This window comes from Typopeltis vanoorti, chromosome 3, assembly GCF_054136105.1.
Source record: "Typopeltis vanoorti isolate ZY-2024b chromosome 3, IOZ_Tvanoo_1.0, whole genome shotgun sequence".
NCBI lineage: Eukaryota > Metazoa > Arthropoda > Arachnida > Uropygi > Thelyphonidae > Typopeltis > Typopeltis vanoorti.
In genome coordinates this window covers 17,433,814-17,455,290 of record NC_143551.1, presented here as the reverse complement: position 1 = coordinate 17,455,290, position 21,477 = coordinate 17,433,814, and the positions used below count along the sequence as shown (strand labels likewise).

The 21,477-nt window shown below is 37.7% G+C and overlaps 1 protein-coding gene across 4 annotated transcripts in view; it reads left to right on the top strand.

The window, feature by feature from the left end:
* LOC150107959 (prominin-1-A-like) overlaps nt 1–21,477 on the top strand; it is a 566,181-nt gene that overhangs the window by 282,629 nt on the left and 262,075 nt on the right. For all 4 annotated transcript variants that reach the window (XM_090390573.1, XM_090390570.1, XM_090390571.1 and 1 more), the window contains one exon: nt 9,035–9,326. In XM_090390573.1, coding sequence (XP_090246699.1) covers nt 9,095–9,326 — 232 coding nt within the window. In that variant the 5' untranslated portion in view covers nt 9,035–9,094. The remainder of the gene's footprint in view (nt 1–9,034; nt 9,327–21,477) is intronic.

The window sequence follows — 21,477 nt, the reverse complement described above, 5'->3', positions numbered from 1 at the left end:
GTGTGGATGATCTGTGACCTCCCTCAGTGAGTCCTTGACTGCTGCATCTGCACATAAACAACCATAAGAAGTGTGAACTCTAAAGTTAGTGTTGTAGAACTGACATAGTACTTTTCATTTTAAACCAGTCCTTTGTTTAAGGCTACTTGACAAATGATTTTCTCCCAATTCTCTCTCTCTTTTTTTTTTTTTTTTTGATTTAATGGTGCTCCCTAGCGGGCTATATTGGGTAGTCTTGGCCTTTGGGCTGATGTTCTCATGATGTAAATCTCCCAAATTTGGGTCAGTCTCATGCACCCAAATTTGTTGAGGTTTGGAACGTTTTTTAGAGCTGAGGCTGATTCTATGAATACTCTTTCGTACTTGAACTTGCTATGGTATATTACTTTGGCTTTCTTCCAACGTATTCTGTGGCGGGTATCCAGAGCATAGTCTGCAAGCCCAGAGTGGCTGTACTGGTGAAACTGGATGTAGTCCTTATGTTCTGAAATCCTGATATTCGCTATTCTGCCTGTTTGGCCAAAGTGGGACAGTCTTCAGCTGCAAGGGACCTGATATACCCCAAGTAGGTCCAGAGGAAGTGGTTGGTCTTTGGTAGAATTGAAAAGGGATGCCAACTTTTTATATGGTTTGTAACAAGAAACAAGTGTGACGTTGCCGAAATATGGGAAATATTCATTAAAGTTTCTTTTAATTAATATTCTAGTATATGTTGCAAATTCCTTAAATAATTTAATAGTCATATGTTACCAACGTATAGGCCTTTCTACAAGAATTGCTATCTAATCCAGAGAATTTTAATTATAAGGTGTTGACACCTTTTGGCAACTGATATATGGTGATATGACTTCTGCATTACTTCCACCTTAGTATCACCACCTCTGGGTCTGGCTCCCACTGATGTGCTTTTGCATAGAAGTGGTCCATTTCCTTGAGGTATGAGAGGCTTTGTTTGGGGTAGTTTTTGCCTGTCTCTGAGTGGGACCACTGCTGAGATTATGGCTCTGTCTGGTGGTGGGATGAGCCTGTCACTGAGTTGGACAGTCACTCGTAGGGAGTGGTCTGGGGGACCACCTAATTTTTAGAGAGGTCTTTACTTAAACAGCACCTCAATAAAGGTCAAAACCGGTCTGGGTAGTGGCCCTTCCCTTAATGCATAGTATTATACATGTCTGCAAGGAGATGTTCTTTGCATTATGGGAGATATTAAGGCAAGTGATCAGAACTTACTCCACCTTTACGTGAGTTGCCCCAGTCCTGAAAATATTTCAGGCGCAAACTTGGTTTGCTTACACTTGGATAAAATATTAAACATAATATATAATTGGTAACATAGCCAAGTGAAAAAAATACTTCCATGACCCTGACAATCTATTCCACTTATTTACCACTCTCCAACCCCAAAAAATCTAGTCCTCACTTCCTTGCTAACCACATTCTTATTCAATTTACATGGATGACCTCTAGTTTTCCTCATTATTCATGTACTGAAATATTTTCACAAAATCAATCCTATAACCCACCTCCCCCAAGCAACTTATATTTGTATCATATCTCCTCTTATCCGACGATCAACCAATTTTTGTAACATACAAATCTTCAATCTCTCCTCATATGGACCATCCTAGTTATTTGCTTCTGAATCTGTTCCACATCTTCAAGAAACTCAGGCAATCAAATATGTGTGCAGTAATCCAGATGAGGCTTTATCAAAACCTTATAAAGAGCAATAATAACCTTATCTCTGAACGTCAGATGTTCCTCAATAACCAGTTAATCATGCGAGTTGTTTTTAGTCACTCTTGCAAATGCTCTCTGAAATTCAATTCCATATCCACCAACACCCCTCAAATCCCTCGCCTCATGTTCTTGGAGTATACAGTCCCATCAATGTGGTACAAAACTGGTAATCTTTTTATTCCAAAATGCATAATCTTACACTTTGCACATTAAATTGTCATCCATTTTCCTTGCCCATACTGCCAGTCTATTTAAATTATCCTGTAAAGTATCAATATAATCTTTGTTTACTATTGCTCTCCTTAATTCTGCATCATCATCTCAAACAATTCAATATTTTCCCTTAGATTATTTCCTATATCATTAATAAACAAAGTAAACAGTAGTGGTCCAAGTATAGAGTCCTGTGGCATGCCACTAATCACAGTCCTTCTATAGGACTGCAGAGCTGCATAAACTACTATCTGGTACCTCTCCATCAACCACATCATCAACTTCATGTCCACACCCATTTTATGTAATTTATATATAAAATGGGTGTGGATTGATGTTATAATTTATGTAATTTATATATCATGATTCCATGTGGTAACCTTGTGAAGTCCAACAGTATGACTTTGTAGCCATTACCTTTATCCAGCTCAGCTATCACCTTATTATATCTAGAAAATGAGTAAGTTACTGAAGCATGACCTACTCTTCACAAAGGCATGCTTCCCCCACCACCACCACCTCCAATATCGCATTCCTATCCACCCAGTGCTGAAATTTGTCTTTAACCAACTTCTTCAATACTTTGACTACCACTAATTGGTCTGAAATACTAAAATACTAATTTGTCTGTGATTGGATACTTCTGTTTTGGATCACTGCTGTCCAACCAATATTTTATACATATTGATGGTGGCAGGCACAACATCCATTGGAAATGCTGCCATTTCTCACTTCGAATCCACCTTCAGTTGGGTGATTCTGGGGTGTCATTTCTTGCAGACTACTCTCAAGCTCTGACCACAATTTGAAGTTTAACGGATACAGATCGGGACTTTCAGATGGGCAATCAGATAGCGATATGTGGTTGGGTACATTCACCTCCAACCATTGTTGTGTGATCCTCACCTTGTGTGTGTGCAGGGCTGACTCCTGTTGGAAGGCTGCTACTGTGAAACAAGGTTGTTCAGCAGCTGTATCACAGGTTCCAGCATAGTTTCTGAAAAAACACTTTGGCAGACGTTTTGACCCCTTTCTTGCAACTTGGATGCCCACAATATGTAACCCTCCCACCAAACCATCACTGACTTGGGGTGATGACCACTCAATCCTGGGTGCTATGGCATGCACTGTGGGTAGCACTGTGTGCCTATCCGTGGCATATAAAAATCTCATCTGTGAGGAAGATATCTCTGTCTGTCATTCGCTTACTGTCAGAAAAGTGCCTTTTGATTTTATCACCTTCTGCTGCATAAGTTGTGGTGTTAGGAAGTGTCCAGTATAATGATGATAGGCTTTAATCCCCAGGTCATCAGTTAGTTCACGTGACATCATTTTCTGCGAAACGTTCATCTCTTGCAACATCACGTTTTTCATCTTGCAGGATTATGGTGATGGTGTGCTTTCACAGCCCTCACAAGCGGTAGCATTCTAATGCAGCATGGTCTGCCTGTTCTATGGCGGTCAGATACGTTCTCTGTATTGTTATAATGTTTAATAGTCCGATACACAAACATCCTACTGTTCCCAAGTGTTTTTAGCGTGTTGAAAATAACAGGTGGCTGCATTCCAACCTTGTGAGGTTCTATTACAGTTACACAGTTCTGATAATCTCCCCACTGCATGTTGACTGTGCACAGTACCACTAACAGAATCCAGCTTGCGCAATTTTGTGGGTAGTGCTGGGAGTGTGTGGAATTTGTAACAGTATTTATGTTACGACTGCATATGTATATAAAGGTTTTGCAGAAGCAGTTAAAGTAATATAATCCTTTAATATATATACAGTATATATAAAATATCCCTGTTTAAGGCCATGTGGAGCACTACCCAGTGATCTGCAAAATCGTGCGGGAATATTGTTTGTCATGCAGAAGTGATATCTGAGAGAGAAAGGAGTTCAAAAATTCATCACCAGGGGAGCTATATGATGTACCAAATGAAGAAGTAATAATTTTTCTCTTTGTGTAAGAAAGAGAAAAGTGACATAAGCATAACTAACATTTTTTATTAATTTCCATTATGTATTTGCAGGCTGTACTGTTCAATGTGCTGCCCTTCTCAGTATATCACAAACTGCATCCTTTGCATATTGTGTTCATGACAGAACACAGCTGGTTGGGACTGATGTTGCATTATGCTGTCTTTTGGCACTGGCAAGTTATCAGGATGATTCCAATAAACCCTGTCTTTGAGAAAGTCATAGGGGGTTAGACCAGATGAATCAGGTGATACAGTGGGAAAATGCATGGCTGATCACTCTGGCTTCTGTGAAATGTTTTCGAAGAGCCTCCTATACAGATCGACTGATATGTGGAGAGAACCCATCCTTTATGAAAATGACTGAATCCATGCATAGGCACTGCTGTAGTTCCAAAAAATTTGCTTATCATATTGCGGTCACAGGATTTGATTTGATTTTTTTTTTATGGTGCAAAGACATCAAGGTTCATACTGCACCAGGACACAGGTCACAGCAGTACATATGGTAATTGGTTAGTAGGACAATCACCAACATCCATGCCCTTAGCAGGATTCGAACCTGCATCCTCTTGACTGGAGAGCAGATATGCTAACCACTCGGCCAGCCAGACCGGTGCATATCAAAGGGCCCAAAATGGTGAATGTCCTCAAAGAATGATCCATTGATAAGTTAAGCTGTAAATCCGTACCAGACACCAACTTTGGGTGAATGCAAAGAAATTTATTGAATTTTATGCAGGTTTTGCTTAGCCAATACCTAGCAATTGTGGATATTCACAGCTCCATAAGGTGAAAGTAAGCCCCATCTCTCCACAAAATCATCCAAAGCTACGTGTCCAACTCCACTCAATCAAGGAATGTTAGAGTTAATGTCAGTCAACTTTCAAAGTTTGGCAGGCACAACTCCTGTGTCAGAGTTATCTTGAATGGATAGAAATGCAGAATCTACATGAAATTTTCCTGATACTTGTGTAAGGCATATCCATGTCTTGATACAGCACGTGCACTACAGGAACTATTGCTGTTATTCATGGCCTGCTACACAACAGCAGTAGTAACTTCATTCACTTGTTGTGAACTGATTGGTTTTAACTACCAACGATCCTGTTTCTTCAGAATAACTAATCATTCATTGCATAGCCACGGACATAGTCAATTGTTTAGGTAGTACAGCTTCATGAGCAAAGCACATTAGAGCAAAGTTGGTGTGATCATTGTGGATGGTATTAATAACCAGAATGAAGGTAAAAAATCCCATTTAGATATTTTAAAACCCTCTTGGCACCTGCTGTGTTTTTTTTATATGCAAATTCCATGCATTTGGTGTTTACAATGCTTCTAGTGGTGAATTTTGGAACTATTTTTGTTTCCTCGGATATTGCTTCCACATGATGCACAATGTATTCCTGCAAATTTTTGCAGCATTTAGATCACTGGATGACACTTCACAAGGTGTTAAACACCTTTGGATCACTCTGTCTATATAAAGTTCATAAAAAAATAGGAAAAAAAATTTCTTTGCTTACTCATGGTACAAACTATATTATAGATTTGCATACAACCTTTCATGGGTGAGAACAAAATAATAATAAAAAAAAGACACACAATCCTTTCACAGTTAAATTTTGCATGATCTCATTTTCCAATATTCCTCCTGAGAAACATAAGAATACTTTCATCAAAAATTCTGTGGCCTTTCTACTCCAACGTAACTTGAAACCAGAATGATTCCATGTGAATGTACATTCCAGCTTCTAGTGCTGTCACCTTCACAAGAATGAAATACTGAAGGCACTGTGAACAGATAAACTGTTCATTGAATACCTCAACAGTATCTTCTGCATCAGTTATCAATCTACTATTGTTATCATCAAACATCTTTTCACAGTCATTCTTTCTTCTAATTGCTAAATGTGAATTTACTAGGATTTTTCTTAGCTAATTTCTGTTCATAATACATGCATTTTTGCTGTCTTTACTAAACAGGTCACCTTTATGGCCTGCTCTTTGTACTCCTCATGCAATCGATTATTATCAATATTCATCTTCTGTTGCCTCCACAGTGCCTTCAAGATTTCATGCTTGATCCCTTCATTCATCCATTTTACTCTTGCCTTATTTAGCCTTTCACTTTTGGAATACACTCAAACATTGCTGTTGTTAAATAGTTCTTGATCAGTGTCCAAGAAGCAGCATCTCTACTTTTCACTCAATTTTTTTTAATGTAATTCCTCTTTCCATGCTATTGCTTTCAGTTGTCTTCTAAATTTTTCATAATCACTGTCCTGGTTCCACATATGCCCTTCCTCACAAAAGTTCTTATGACTGGTTACAACTCGCTAATTGCCTTATGGTCACTCTTAGGAACAAAATTTTGTTCCTCTGAAGAATCTTTAAAACAAGAATTAGAAATTATTAAAGATACAGCCTCACGAAATGGATTTAATCCAATAACAACTCAAAAAAATTATTAGCCAACCTCCAAAACATCAACCCAGACAAGAAGCCCACAGGACTCCTATACCATATATCAAAGGCATCGCCAAACATTTGTCAAAAATTTTAAAGCAATAAATACAAACTCGTTGCTGCCTATAAACCAAATTCACAATTTGTTACCATCTCCAAAAGATAAACTATTACCACTGATGCTACCTGGCATATATATGAAGCTATGTTGTTGTAATTTGTCTTACTATGGACAAACAGGAAGAACTGTAAATAAATGCATCTCTGAACATCAAGACCACATCAGTTAAGACTGGTTTGATAAGTCAAACCTCACAAATCTGGTCTCACACAACATGGAGTTGAAAATGCCAACCACAGGATCCAATGGCAACACATACCCAGCCTACTACATTGATCCATATATAAACATGAATGTTTGTATAAAGAAAGTGCTGAAGCCTTTACAGCACAGACCCAATCTTAACCGTAACGACCCTCTCACTATCCCAAAAGTTTGGGAAAGTGTTATCCTCAACTGTATAAAATAAATTTATCAGTTTTAATTTAATTTAATTACAGCCCAATAGTATTTAGTCCTTAAACACAGTACTGTATACATAAAGGGATTCCAGTGTATGCATGCACACTGTTTTTTTTTTTTTTAATGTAATTCCTGCATCCCTGTATTGATGATGTCTTGTGATACTTAAGATGAAATATTTACATATTATTAAAATTAATTACTGTGACATACATATGAATTTATAGTAATCCAGCTGAATATCTCACCTATCAACCTCTGCCTCATAGTGTACTACTCCAAAACCACTGTAGCTATTTTTCCCTCATGTCTCAAACTTGTAAAGACATAATTTTCCTGCTACCATCAGCAGCACTCCCCTTTCATTGCTTGCTCTTCCTATTCTTCCATTTCTGTTCCTCTCAGAATATCATCCTCATCCAACCACATTTTACATCTTCCAACAGTTTTTTTTTTTTTTTTTTGAGTGAATAAACTCAGTGAAACAATTTCATTGCCTTTAGTTCTGTACTCTGGGCATTTATAAATAAGCTTAGCAATTCATTTCTTGGTCTTTGTCCAGTCCTACCAATGCTGCTCCTTGTCTGACCTCTCTGCACCTATTCCTGTCTACTTACCTTTATTTTTTTGCCCTATATCTTTCCAGACTCAACTACTCCCCGTGTCACGTCACCCTCATTCATGCACATTCATTACTGCTTCCAGAATCTACTATCATTGTACTGTCTCCCTGGTTTATCCCATTTCCTTTCCAGGTTACATTCTTGTTCTCAGGATTCTCATCTCCATTTCCAAACACTCACCTGCTCATGCTTATATGAGAACTGAAGTAAATGAAATTGGCCGTGTGGAATGAAATTGAGATGTATGGCCTATTACACCTTAATGTGAATACAGGTATTAGTGGATTTAAAATTTCATTACAAGTTTTAAATGATGGTGTCAGGGAATTGTCAGCTCCCTTAACCACTTTCTTTAATCTAAGTCTCAGCTTTGGGTTAGTCCCAAGAGGGTGGAAAGAGGGAAAATAGTTCCATTGCATAAAGGAGGCTCCAAGACTAAGGTAACAAATTATTGACCGATCAGCATATCAGGAGTTGTTGTCAAGGTACTGGAGAAGTTGGTCAAGACCAAAATACAGGAATGGATAGACAGAAATGGGATACTGTATTGGGGGGGGGGGGCATGGTTTAGTGAAGGTAGGTCATGCCTCAATAACTTGCTCACTGTTTTATAATATAGTGACAGTTTGCATTGGATAAGGGAATAGGTTTACAGTGATACTGTTGGGCTTTGCAAAAACCTTTGACAGGATACCACATGGAATTCTAATCAGTAAATTGTAGCATATGTGGATGGATATAGCGTTGGTGAGGGGTGGATAAGAGGGTAGTTGATGGAGAGATATATTAGGGAGTAGTTTATTAACGAATAGAGTCCAGAAGAAGGCCTCTCCTGTTGATTTACACCAGATCCATTTAAATGCAACACATCTTTCATACAGTTCCATTTGCCTTCTTGAATGTATTTCACACAGCAAACTGCATCTCTTTTTCCTTGCATGGCTCTGAATACAGAAAATGAGGAAATTATTTGAATTGCTTTGTGACATGATACAGAGTTCTAGTTAAATGTATTTTGTTTTTATAATGTAAAAATGAAAAGTATGTTAGAAAGAACTAAAATTAATGCACTAAAAGTAGGTTTTATACTTGACTTAAATTAATTTAGTAATTTTCTGTGAGGGAGGAAAAAAATCAGCAATTTTTATTGCACGTTATGTTCTAAAATTTGGATAGTAAATATTCATGTCATTTCAGCAGTGAACGAAATGAAAGCAAAGTGTTGACAGTCATTATAATAGAAATGTCCTTAAAAATAATGCTGTATTGTCATACAGGCATTAGGAAGTGTGAGGCAAATAAACATTGTTATGAAGAAGTACTTGGAACAATAAATGTTGATATGTGCTTAGTGCTAAATAAATTTGGGTTTCCTAATTTCACTACAAGTTTTTACATTTTATTCCATAAATTGCATATATATGCATGATGCATACAGTTCTTTTTGCAAATAAATGATTAATTCTCAGATAATTTTTTTTCTTAGGTTCTTATATGAACTCCCTTCTAGCAAGGGCTAAGTGCCTCTAAGCTGTATTATTTAAAGATGGCCAGCAGGTTATTGTTTTGTATCTGGATCATTGTAAAGATTTTATATTCTGAAGGTGCTGAAAATGATGAATTTGCTAGTCAAAATGTTAGTGTACTACATTTTAGTGATCCTATACTAATAGCAAAATATGAAGCATCTCCAACATTTGATCCTAGAGGAATGGAACATTTGTATACTGTTACAAATTTGTTTCTTGACCTCATACAAAGTGAAGGGCTTCCACCAGGTAAGCTGATATAATTTTGGAAACAGTTTGGAAGGTGTATGTTCTATATTATATCTGTTAATTTTTGTTCATGAATGATATACTTCTGTGAACCTTACTTTAAATGTTTTACCTTGCATGCATGCATACATATATCAGGGGCGAATATTCCACGTGTGCTAGGTGTGCAGTGCTCATCCACGAAATATCAGTATCACTGATATTATATTTTTGCATTTATTCCTGTTAAAGACTCCCCCAATTGTTTGCAGACTTCGTGCGATTCCTAAAATTGAACACAATATACTAATGCTTTATTGTCCTCTTAAGGGGACAATAAAGCATTAATATATTGTCCTCTTCATGAGGGTAATAAAGCATTAGTGCTTCATGAAGAGGGCACTTTTCGAACATTGCATCACATTTGTGTTAATAGCCCTGGTGTGCTTTCAAAATGCATACACTTTTGAGCCCTTCGAAAAGATGTAAAGAGAGGGCAGCGGGTCAAATTCTTAGCGTTTTATTTTTAAACCACTGAGAAGGTGAGGCTGGGTGAGCTACCATTTTGAGCCCACCCAGCGGCTGTGATTGGTTATTGTGTCAACCAATCCAATTGAATGTTGTCACTTGTTATGAGTTGAGCACTTTCTGTATCCAATGGCTGTATTACAAACAGCTGGTACACATGTTTTCTGGAACTGAAAATTTGAAAGCAGATGTTAAGAGAAAAATTCTAATTGTTTTTTTCTTTTGCTTGTGCAGTATAGCCTCTGTTGAGGTCGCAAAGTTTTTTAACGGTATAGAGACATTTTTATTCTAGTCTTTGGAAACAACAGACAGTAAAAAAAAATCTATTCCTGAATAAAAATGAATATTCTGCGTATTATAAGGCGTTGTTGATCTACAACAAAATACCATCATATGTGAGATTGATAAGACAGAAGAACCACTGATACTAAAAAATAAAAAAAACAACTAATGAATGTAGGATTCTTGAAAGTGTGGATAATTCCGATAATGACAGGATGTTATTATACTGAGTCTCAGTAAACAAAATAAAATTCTTGGAAAACGGAGTGAAATATACACAAACCAGAGAAATACACATAACATATGCAACAAATTTTACGAGATGATTTGCTGCTCCATATTTATTCCTGCAATACTCTCTCTTTATAAGTTTTCTTTTTTAATTATGCCATCATAAATTCACTTATTCATGTTTAGACTTTATAGGATCGTGCTATTCGCTCTACCCAGCAACATATAGGACACACACATATCGCAAATGACAATTATTAATAATTCGTTTACCATTAATGAAAGTGTTTCTACTCACACTTATTCTTTCCTATTCTTACATCTTATAAATGTTGGTTTACATATTTTCATCTTTGAGTATTTCAAATATACCAACCAAATATAGCATTCATCTTCATTGTTGTTTTCTAATAAATCCTAAAACAGATTGTTCCCCCACTCTATGCAGAAGTATTCAAAGTTATCCTGCAATTAATTGCATTGGACCAATTATGATGAGCGCTGATGCACTATGCACTCTCAAAACTTTCAGACATCGTTAAAAATGCAACCACCCAGTCATGGACGTCTGCAGGTGGGGGGGGGGGCACTTCCCCTGAGATCAAGTAAAAATTGCACAAATCATAATTGTAAAAGTGATTGATATCTGCAATCTTACACTCTCGACCCTGGAAAGCTTTGTCTGTCTTAAAATTTTATTATGGGTTGGCCTGTTTCAGCCCACAGCAGGGTTCATGGAACACGTGTTTTATTGCTGCAATAAAACACTTGTTCCTATTTTTGGAACCAGCATATCCAATATTACCCCAGCATATCCAATAGTTGCCAGATGGGTGACCAAGTTTAAAACTGGGCATCTTGAGACAACAAATGCCGCAAGATCAGGAAGATCTTCCACAGTGATCACGTCTGAAAACATTGATGCAGTGCATGCCGTGTTTCTTGATGATAGACGAATACTAGCCAAAATCATTGTAAAGATTTGGAGATATCTAGGGAACGAGTTGGGATCATTATCCACCAATATCTGGACATGCAGAAGCTTTCAATGAAATGGGTCCCCAAATGTTTGAATGCTGACCAAAAGAGTGAATTTGCACTGTCGTCTCAAGGGATTTTGGGTCATTTTGAGAAATCAGGTGCAAATTGTTTGGCTCATATTGTGACTGTTGATGAAATATGGTTTCATCACTGTGACGCATTGACAAAACAACAATCAGTGGAATGGAAATGCAAAAGTTCTCCCTGGCCAAAGAAGTTCTAAACCCAAAAGTCTGGTTCTTGCCATTGTCTTTTGGGATATGGATGGTGTAATCCTTACTAAGTACCTTAAAAAAGGCGAAACTGTTACAGCAGTAGCTAATTCAATAGCTCTGAAGGAATTGAAGGAGGTACTGAATGAATAATGCCATGGGGAAACTGGGCAGAGGCATATTGTTTTTGCAGGACAACTCACTTGCTCACACTGCTCATGAAACCCAACAGACAATACACAACTCGGGCTTTACCTGGGTGGTTGCCAGCAGTGCGAGGACCTCTGTGAGAAAAGAGTATATGTGGAACTACAACAGGGGTGATTATGAAGAGCTCAGGAGACAGCTTGTGGGTGTAGCGTGGAATGAGGAGTTAGCTGGAAAAGAGATCAATGCAGCTTGGGTGATTTTCAAAAACTGTTTAGTAGATGCAATGTCTAAATGTATTCCAAGGGTGAGAAGGTTAAATAAGATGGGTGTGAGATGGATGAATAAAGAGATTAAGCATGCGTACAGAGAAAGAGGGCATTGTGGAGGCAGCATAAGAGAAGTGGAAATAACCAATTTCATGAGATCTACAAAGACCAAGCAAGGAAGGTGACTTGGTTGGTGAGGGTAGCTAAAGAGAGGTATGAACAACAGTTGGCTAATGAAGCCAAAAAGAATCCTAAGGAGTTCTTTCGATATGTAGCCAGCAAAAGAAAGAATAATTATGGAAGGATGACATTGATTGGAGAAAATGGTATAAAGACAGCTGATGCAGAATGTGTGGTGGCGATACTTAATGAGCAGTTCATAAAGATCTTTCAATCTTGTGAATGTAACTTCATGGAGGGATTGAGAGCAGTTGATGATGGGGAGGAGAGACTGACTGTAGGTGAGCAAGAGGTGTATGGGGAGTTGAGTAAACTAGATGTTAATAAGGCTGTGGGACTTGATAATATATCACAATGTATTCTGAAAGAATGTGCCAGGGAGTTGACACCTGCCTTGACATATTTTTTTAATATGAGTCTTGCACTCAGTCAGGTTCCTAAGGAGGGCAAGATAGTACCACTTCATAAAGGAGGTGATCGAACTCGAGCATCAAACTATAGTCCTATTTGTGTGTCAGGTGTTGTGGTTAAGTTGTTGGAGAAGCTTGTGAGAACTAGGATCCAGAGTTGGGTTGATAACAATGGTATTATCTTTGATGAACAGCATGGATTTTGCTAAAGGGAGGTCATGTTTTAGTAATCTACTTATTTATTACAATAAAGTGACTGCTTCCTTGGACAGAGGAAAAGGATACACAGTAATATACTTGGATTTTGCAAAGGTTTTTGATAGAGTACCTCATGATAGGTTGACAGTCAAACTAGAGCAGATGGGGTTGGATATTAGATTTGTGCATTGGATTGGAGACTGGCTATCTGATTGGTATCAAGTTGTGTATGAGGGAGTGATATCCAGGAAAAGGAAAGTCACTAGTGGAGTGCCTCAGGAGTCTGTTTTTAGGTCCATTGCTGTTTAACTTTTATATTAATGATATAGGTGAAGATTTGGATGGAGATGTTCAGTTGTTTGCAGATGATGCAAAGTTGGGACGAACCATGAAGTGTAGTGAAGATGTTGTCGCCTTACAGGAAGACTTGAATAGATTGAGTGATTGGGCACGGAAATGGGGATGCGAGTTCAATGGTGCAAAATGTAAGGTTTTAAAATTTGGAAAACAAAGATGGGATGCAGAATTTATGCTTGGTGGGAATATATTTTTGGAGGTAGAGGAAATAAGAGATCTGGGGGTAAGTGGATAATAGTGGATATTGATAGTGAATATAGTGGATAAGGATCTAAAATTTAGGGGACACATCGCCAAAATTGTGAAGACAACACAAAGGCTTCTGGGGATGATGCGGAGGACACTGACATGTAGAAGTAGGGAGATTCTTGTTCCGTTGTATAAGGCTTTGATTAGGCCACACATGGACTATTGTGCCCAGATTTGGTCACTGGGTTTTTCAGAAGGATGAAGAGATGTTGGAAAGGGTCCAAGGAGACTAACTAAGGTAGTTTCTAACCTCTGGAACGTTGAGTATGAGGAAAGATTGAGAAGATGTAATTTGCAGAGTCTGGTGGAGAGAAGGAAGAGGGGAGATATGATAGATCCTATAACAACCCCTTACAAGTTGGTAAGGGGTTGTTATAGGATCAATGTTGGAGAAGTTTTACAGAGAATAGTGGGAGATCAGGGGGAGAACCAGAGGTCATCCCTGGAAACTGTATAAAGAGGGTGTGAGTAGGGGAGTGAGAGGCAGGTTTTTTTTGTGCAGAGTTGTGAATGATTGGAATGCCTTGCCTGAGAATGTGGTGTCTGCAGAGAGTTTGAATGTGTTTAAAACACAGTATGATGAGCTGTGTGTGTGTGATAAAAGGACCTCCCAGATGAGTCTTTGACTCTGAGGTCTTGGGGTGGTAATAATAATGTCTGCTTCACCCATCCTATTTGCCAGACCTGGTCCTATCTGACTATTTCCTATTCCCAGATGTAAAGAAACACTTGAAAGGAACAAAAATTATCACAGATGATGAAGTCATGGCTACAACTGAGGACTGGTTTGTGCAACAAGGGAAAAATTATTTTTTTTCAATGGATTGCAAATGATGCAGTAGCATTGTAACAAGTGTATAGCACTTTGTGAGGAATATGTAGAAATGTCTAAGTTAAATGATTCTACCTCAATTCCTTCATGGTGATTATCACAACTTTTCAGGACATCCTCGTACTCAAGTATAGTGTGAATCTATGCATAAACATACGGTTTGCAAGTATGATTAATTATGTCAGATATTCTTGTTTAAGTATAGTTACCTTCTTCTTCTGTGAATTTGTAGGGACTAAAGGAATAGTTTATTAAAGTGAATCTTGTTTAACATAGCATTGATACAATGGTGTCAGTAGGGACATCTTAGTAGTTTTAGTGGTGTTTTGCTACAGTAAGAGTTGAGCATATTGATGAAACTCACTCTGAAGTCTTCATGTGTAACACTGTCTGGAGTATATTGAGAATCTTCCATCAATCAAAAAAAAAAAAAAGATCATTCTGAGAGTGTCCTGTTGCCCAAATGTTGATGAGATAGGCCATATTCAGTCAAATTGCTGTATCATGGATGACTTTACTGATGGTCCTAATATTTCAGACAATGTTAGTGACTATTGGTAGTAGTAGCATGATTCTGCAAGAAGCGTCTTCTTGGCACATATGAAGCCTTCCAGTATTACAAGAGCATAATCTGGATGCCATAGCTTGCTTGACGAGATATATTCTTTATGCTCTTTTTATTCATCTAGTAATGGTTACTTTTAGTGCAATGTTGTGAGGCATATTGTGCCAGAATAGTTCTAGGAAAACATAATGATTTCTGCATCAATGGTATGTTTTACCTTATATTTTCATTCTCTTGCACATTATTAAAGATCACTTGTAATTTTATCAGCAGCAATTCCTTTAGTTTTCTTATGCATTTCTATCCACAATCTAAATATCTGTTGGATTGAAGTAGAATGAGCTTATTATAATAGGCTCTAGAATGCATTTTGGCATTCTTTAGACATAGAAAATATCTAAAAATGAAATAATAAAAACAATAGAGAAGATAAAAAAATGGAAAGGCATGTTGCAGTGATAATATAGCTATAGAAATGTTTAAGAAACCTAAAGAAATTGCTGTTGATAAATTGCAAGTGATCTTGAATGATGTGCTGGAGAATGAAAAGATACCCAAACAATGGAAAGAAAGAATGATGGCCATAATTCAAAAAAAAAAAAAAAAAAATTAAAAAGAAAGAAATCTCACTAAATATGAAAATAGAAATTAGTCTCTCAATACCAGCAAAAGTTTTCTGTAAAATTTTTGATCATTAGGATTAAAAGTGGAATAGAAAAAAAAAATTATTATTCTGGCCTCCATGGAGTCAAAAGACTCATTGTGGGAGGTCCTTCCTAGGAAACACAGTCTATCATATCACTTCTTGAACTCATTGACTGTTCTTGCTCTCGCCACTCTATCAGGCAATGCATTCCATGGTTCAACCACCCTTTATGCAAGGAAACTACTCCTCACCCTCTTGCTTGCAACTTCCAGGGATGGCCCCTTGTCATCGCTCCTTCCTTCTGTTTAGGAAGAAGTGGATTGGTTTTAGAATAGGTGATGGTACTATATCACATTTTTATCTTAAGGAATATCATTGAACAAAGTATAGAATTTAAAATCTCATTATACCTCACGTTTAAAGATTTTGTCAAAGCATTTGAGAGTATTGAGAGAGAGAGAGAGAGAGATTATGGATAATTATAGAAACTATGGAATTCTTGACAAATATGTGAGTATAACAAAACAATTATATAACAAAACAATTATATGATATAAATGAAATAAATGGTATTGCACAGCAAATCAGAATGGTTTGAGATAAGAACTAGTATGAGACAGAATTACTGCAAAAAAGCAATGATGTCAGACTATTTTTAGCATAGTTATTGATCAGATAATGAGAAAAGTTATAGGAATAAAACAAAAGTTCTTAAATTGAACTGGAAATGCCAAAAAAACAAGTTAAAATATAGAAGGTAAAGAGTTTTTATATATTTGGGAGCTAATGATACTGAAGGAGGAACTGACAAGGATATAACACAAATTGACAAAAAGCAGATACTGCTTTCAGAAAACCAAATAATATATGGAAAACATCCAAATATTATAATAAAACTTTAAATAAAAATCTTCAGTAGCAGGGTCAAGGCCATATTATATGGATCAGACATGAAAATTGACAAAAACAGGAAACTAAATTAAATTTAGTTTCCTGTTTTTAAATTGGGTTCAAATAAATCGTTTGTATAAAATATTGAAAATATTTTGTCCCTAACTAGTGATGAATTATTTAAATGGAATGAGCAAAAAAGTATCACCAGTGAAATAAAAAGACAGATATAATTGGAATGGACATATACAAAAAATGGATCAGGAGAGATTTCAAGGCTGGCTTTCACATGGGTCCCAGAAGGAAAAGGGAAAGGTGTCTACTAATTTGGAAGAGAATGGCAGAAAAGGAAAGAAGTATGGCTGGTTGGGAGAGTTGGAGAGCAACAGAATTAGTAACTGTGACAGAGTTAACTGGAGAAAATGGATCTTGGGTTTATGGGGCATGAAGAAAATAGTAAATTTTTATGTCTGAGGCAACTCATGGTAAAGGTGGAGTAAGCTCCAATCAAATGTTTGTTGTTCTTTTGCTGTTGTGAATTAACACTTTCGCTGCCACTCATTTATTAAAGTGTAAACCATTCAGAATGACATTGCTGCAGTGCCTACACAGCCACATGATTTGACTACCCATTCCAGATCTTTATGCAGCAATAGAAACTCGCAAATCTTACAGTGCCTTAGAAGCAGCATTAGCACATATGCAAATACTGGTTTGCATTAATGGCACTGAATCTACTAAGCTGCAAAATCATAGATGAACATCTATGATTTTGGAGGGGGGGAAGTGGATATCCAGACATCAGTGAGACAGTTGAGTGTAAAAATGTAAATAATGTACCTGAGCCAGCAATAAGGACAAAAAATGGGAATGGGATATTTAGAATAACTCATCAAGATAGGGGTGGGACAAAGGGAACACTGCAATTCATGTATACTAATGCCAGGAGTATTAGGAACAAGAAGGAAGAATTTTTGGCCTTGATTGGCTCTTCCTGGCCACAGGTTATTGGCATTAGTGAAACATGGCTGACGGAAGATGATATAGTTAGTGGGATAGAATGTGTACGTTATAGTATGTTTAGGAGGGACAGAGAGAATAAAATTGGGGGAGGGGTGTTATTGATGATAGCTGACGAACTGCAGCCAAGGAGAATTGAAGTATTGCAGGATAGTGAAAGGAGCTCATTTGAGGCTATTTGGTGTGAGATTGATACTGGCAGAATAAAATATACAGTTGGGTGCTGCTATAGACCAGGTGATGGAATAGATGGTGGAGATGGTATGCATAAACAAATTGATGAAATGAGTGGAAGGAGGGTAATTATTATGGGGGATTTCAACTATGGTAACATTGATTGGAAGGAGGAGAGGACACATGTGAGGAAGGAAATGGATTTTATTCAATTATTAAGAGATAACTATCTGAAACAGCATGTAATTGAAAATACTAGGGGTGTGAGAGTGCTTGACCTGGTAATAGTATCTGAGAATTTGACTGTAATGAATATGACCATGTTGCCACCTATTGGTGAGAGTGATCATAAGGCCTTGACCTGGGAGGTGGCTAAAGGTGTGAAATTTGTGATTAAGACAGGGCATATGTGGAATTACCGTGCTGGCAAGTATGACAAGCTTAGGAGATTGCTTGGATCAGTGCCATGGCATGTACAACTGCAAGGGCTGGACGTCGATAGAGCATGGGAAGTGATCAAAGAGCATTTACAAGAGGTTATGGCTGATTGTATACCTAAGGTCCGAATAGTGAAACAAGGAGGGGTTAAATGGATGAATAACACCATTAAGCTTGAGCTGCAAAAAAAGAAACAACTATGGAGGGAATTTAAAGAAAGGGGTGACCTGCAGGCACACGAACGGTATAAAGTACAGGCTAGAAGGGTAACGAGTGTGGTAAAAACAGCAAAAGCCGATTATGAAAGGAAACTAGCTATGCAAGCAAAAGAGAATCCCAAACAGTTCTTTCAATATGCTGCAAGCAAGAGAAAAACTGTACATGGCAAAATGATTTTAAGGAATGACGATGGTAAAGAGTTCACTGAACCAGTCGATATAGTGGAGTTACTGAGCGCGCACTTTGCAAAAGTATATCATCCAGTTGGTGACGTTGAAAAAATGAAGGAACCATTAGTTTATATGGGAATTGTGATGAATGAAGTGGAGGTGAATAGTCTATTACAGAACCTTAATGTGAATACATCTGTGGGATTGGATGGTATACCGGCACGGGTCTTGCATGAAGCAGCTAATGAATTATCAGTGCCCTTGACCATGTTGTTTAATCTGAGTCTCAGGTCTGGCTTAGTCCCGAAGGCGTGGAAAGAGGGGAAAATAGTTCCACTGCATAAAGGAGGATCCAAGACTATGGTTGCAAATTACCGACCGATCAGCATATCAGGAGTCGTTGTCAAGGTCTTGGAGAAAGTAGTCAAGGGAAAAATACAGGAATGGATTGATGAAAATGAGATACTGTACAGAGGACAGCATGGCTTTGTGAAGGGTAGATCATGCCTCAGTAACTTGCTCAAGTTTTATAACAGGGTGACGGCTGAACTGGATAAGGGAAATGGGTTTACAGTGATACTGCTGGACCTGGCAAAGGCGTTTGACAGGATACCACATGGAATTCTAATCCGTAAACTACAACATATGGGAATGGATATAGGGTTGGTGAGATGGATAGCTGGGTGGTTGATGGAGAGATATCAAAGAGTAGTTTATTCAGGAGTAGAGTCCAAAAGACGGCCTGTGACTAGTGGTGTGCCACAGGGTTCTGTTCTTGGACCACTGCTGTTTAATCTGTTCATTAACGATATAGGGAATGGTCTAAGTGGGACAGTTCATTTGTTCGCTGATGATGCAAAGTTGGGTAGGGCGATAGTGAATGCAGAAGATGTCAAAGTCTTGCAAGATGACTTAGATAGATTGGAGTTCTGGACTAAGGAGAATGGATGTCAATTTAATGTGACAAAATGTAAGGTTATGCATTTCGGAGTGAAAAGATTAGCAGCAGTATACCACATTGGTGGAACTGTACTCCAAGAGATTGATGAGGCCAGGGACTTGGGAGTGTTGGTGGATAGGGAGATGAAGTTTAGGGGGCACATTGCGAAAGTAGCTAAATCAGCTCATCAACTCACTTGGTTGTTGAAAAATACCTTGACGAGCAGAGAAAAACAAGTTATTGTACCTCTGTACCGAGCCCTGATAAGACCTGATCTCGACTACTGTGCCCAGATTTGGTCACCTCGGTTCCTTCTTGATGGGGAGGAATGTGAGAGGATCCAGAGGCGAGTGACTAAGATGATAGCAGGTCTATGGAATGCACCATATGAGAACAGGTTGAAGATTTGTGGGTTGCAGAAACTAGTTGATAGGCGAAAAAGGGGAGATATGATTGAGACATTCAAATTGCTAAAAGGATTCTATAGGATTAATTCAGATGATATTTTTGAGATCAGGACTGGTGGTGGGAGAACTAGGGGACACCCATGGAAGCTGGGCAAGAGCGTGGTTAGCAGGGGTGTTAGAGCTGGGTTCTTTACTTTTAGAGTGGTAAATGAGTGGAATAAGCTGCCAGAGTCTGTTGTGGGTGCTATGACAGTGAGCGAGTTCAAGGCAAGGTATGATAGATACTGTGAGAATGTTGAACAGCTGTGTGAACATGATGTTCAGGGCCTCCCTCGATGAGTCTAAGGACTCCTGGAGTAGCCCGTGGTAATAATAATAATAATAATAATAATAATAACACCCCAGTTGAACCATATCTAAGGATAAATCATTCTTTACTTCTAGGTCTTTGTAGAACACCATTATAGGAAATGATGTGGAATTGGTCATTGACTTTGCCTTATGATAACTTCCTATTATGGATTTTCTAAGGCGAGATTATACACTCACATAGCAGACTAAACAAAAACCAAGGCGTCATTGATTTGCAAGCCTCACCTGCTCAGGTAGTATATCAGGTCTTTTCTATGCTAGCATTCATCAAAAAGCTATGCATAAATGGACTGCAAAAAGGAAAGTATGCTAGATGTTTCATGTGCTTTGGATCATTTATTCTTTTTTGGAATCTGTTTTTATAAGCCTTCATTGCTTTTTCATTTGCCTTCTTTTAAGTTTTGTGTTCACACATGTTGGACAGTGAACCATATAGACAAAAAAACATTTAAACAAGTAGTTTAAAATGTGCATATGATAATTGTATCCCCATCATTGCAATATATTAAGATTTACTGCAACCAGCAAAACAGTGTAATTGCAGTTGTAGCAGGAAACTCCTACACAAGTTTTTACTCGTTATATTTTATATAACCATAAAGAACCTTGAAACTGCCATCCTATGTGACCTCCAGAACCATATGTTGTTTATCAAGGATATTTTTAACATCTGATTTCAATACTTTTTGTTATTTGAATCAAACTTTTGATAAATGAAACCGACTCTTCATATGTTATGACATTAATCATGCATACATGATGTGGTTTTACACTTGGCAATGAAGTTCATCTCTTGCCTGAAGACATTCTGAAATGTCCAAGTGTAGTTGAATTTAAATCTGCAGCCTGTATTGGTTTGGAGATTGGGAATGCTGTTCACTTAAAAAGTTTGATCCACCTTTGTCATGAGTTAAATCAGTATTTCACTGTTTTTACAAGAACTTATATATAATATGAAAAGCCAAATGGCTATTTTTTTTCTGGCGAGGTTGATAAGTTAAGGGGATAAAAATCCCGTATTGTGTTTCAGCCAGTAAGCGAAACTAAGATCGAAAACTACAATCTGAACGTTTCATGCCGACGAACTGTCGGTGGATCCAAGCATATGTGACCACTTGGTAGTGCCACACCAGGGCAACTCGTTGCAAAGGTGGAGCAAGATCACTCACTATTCTTGATATTTTCTCATAATGTAAAAACACACAGCTCCTAGGAGATGAAGTACTGTTTTACATTATGAGGAGAGGTCACTACCCAGACCGGTTTCAACCTTTTTTGAGGTCTCATCAGTGAGTAGCTAGACCTAGAATATCAGAGTTTAAGTGAAAATAACTTGCATACTTTCGCTATACGATTGCCAGAAAGGTGTGTCACTATAATGAATGTAATGATAT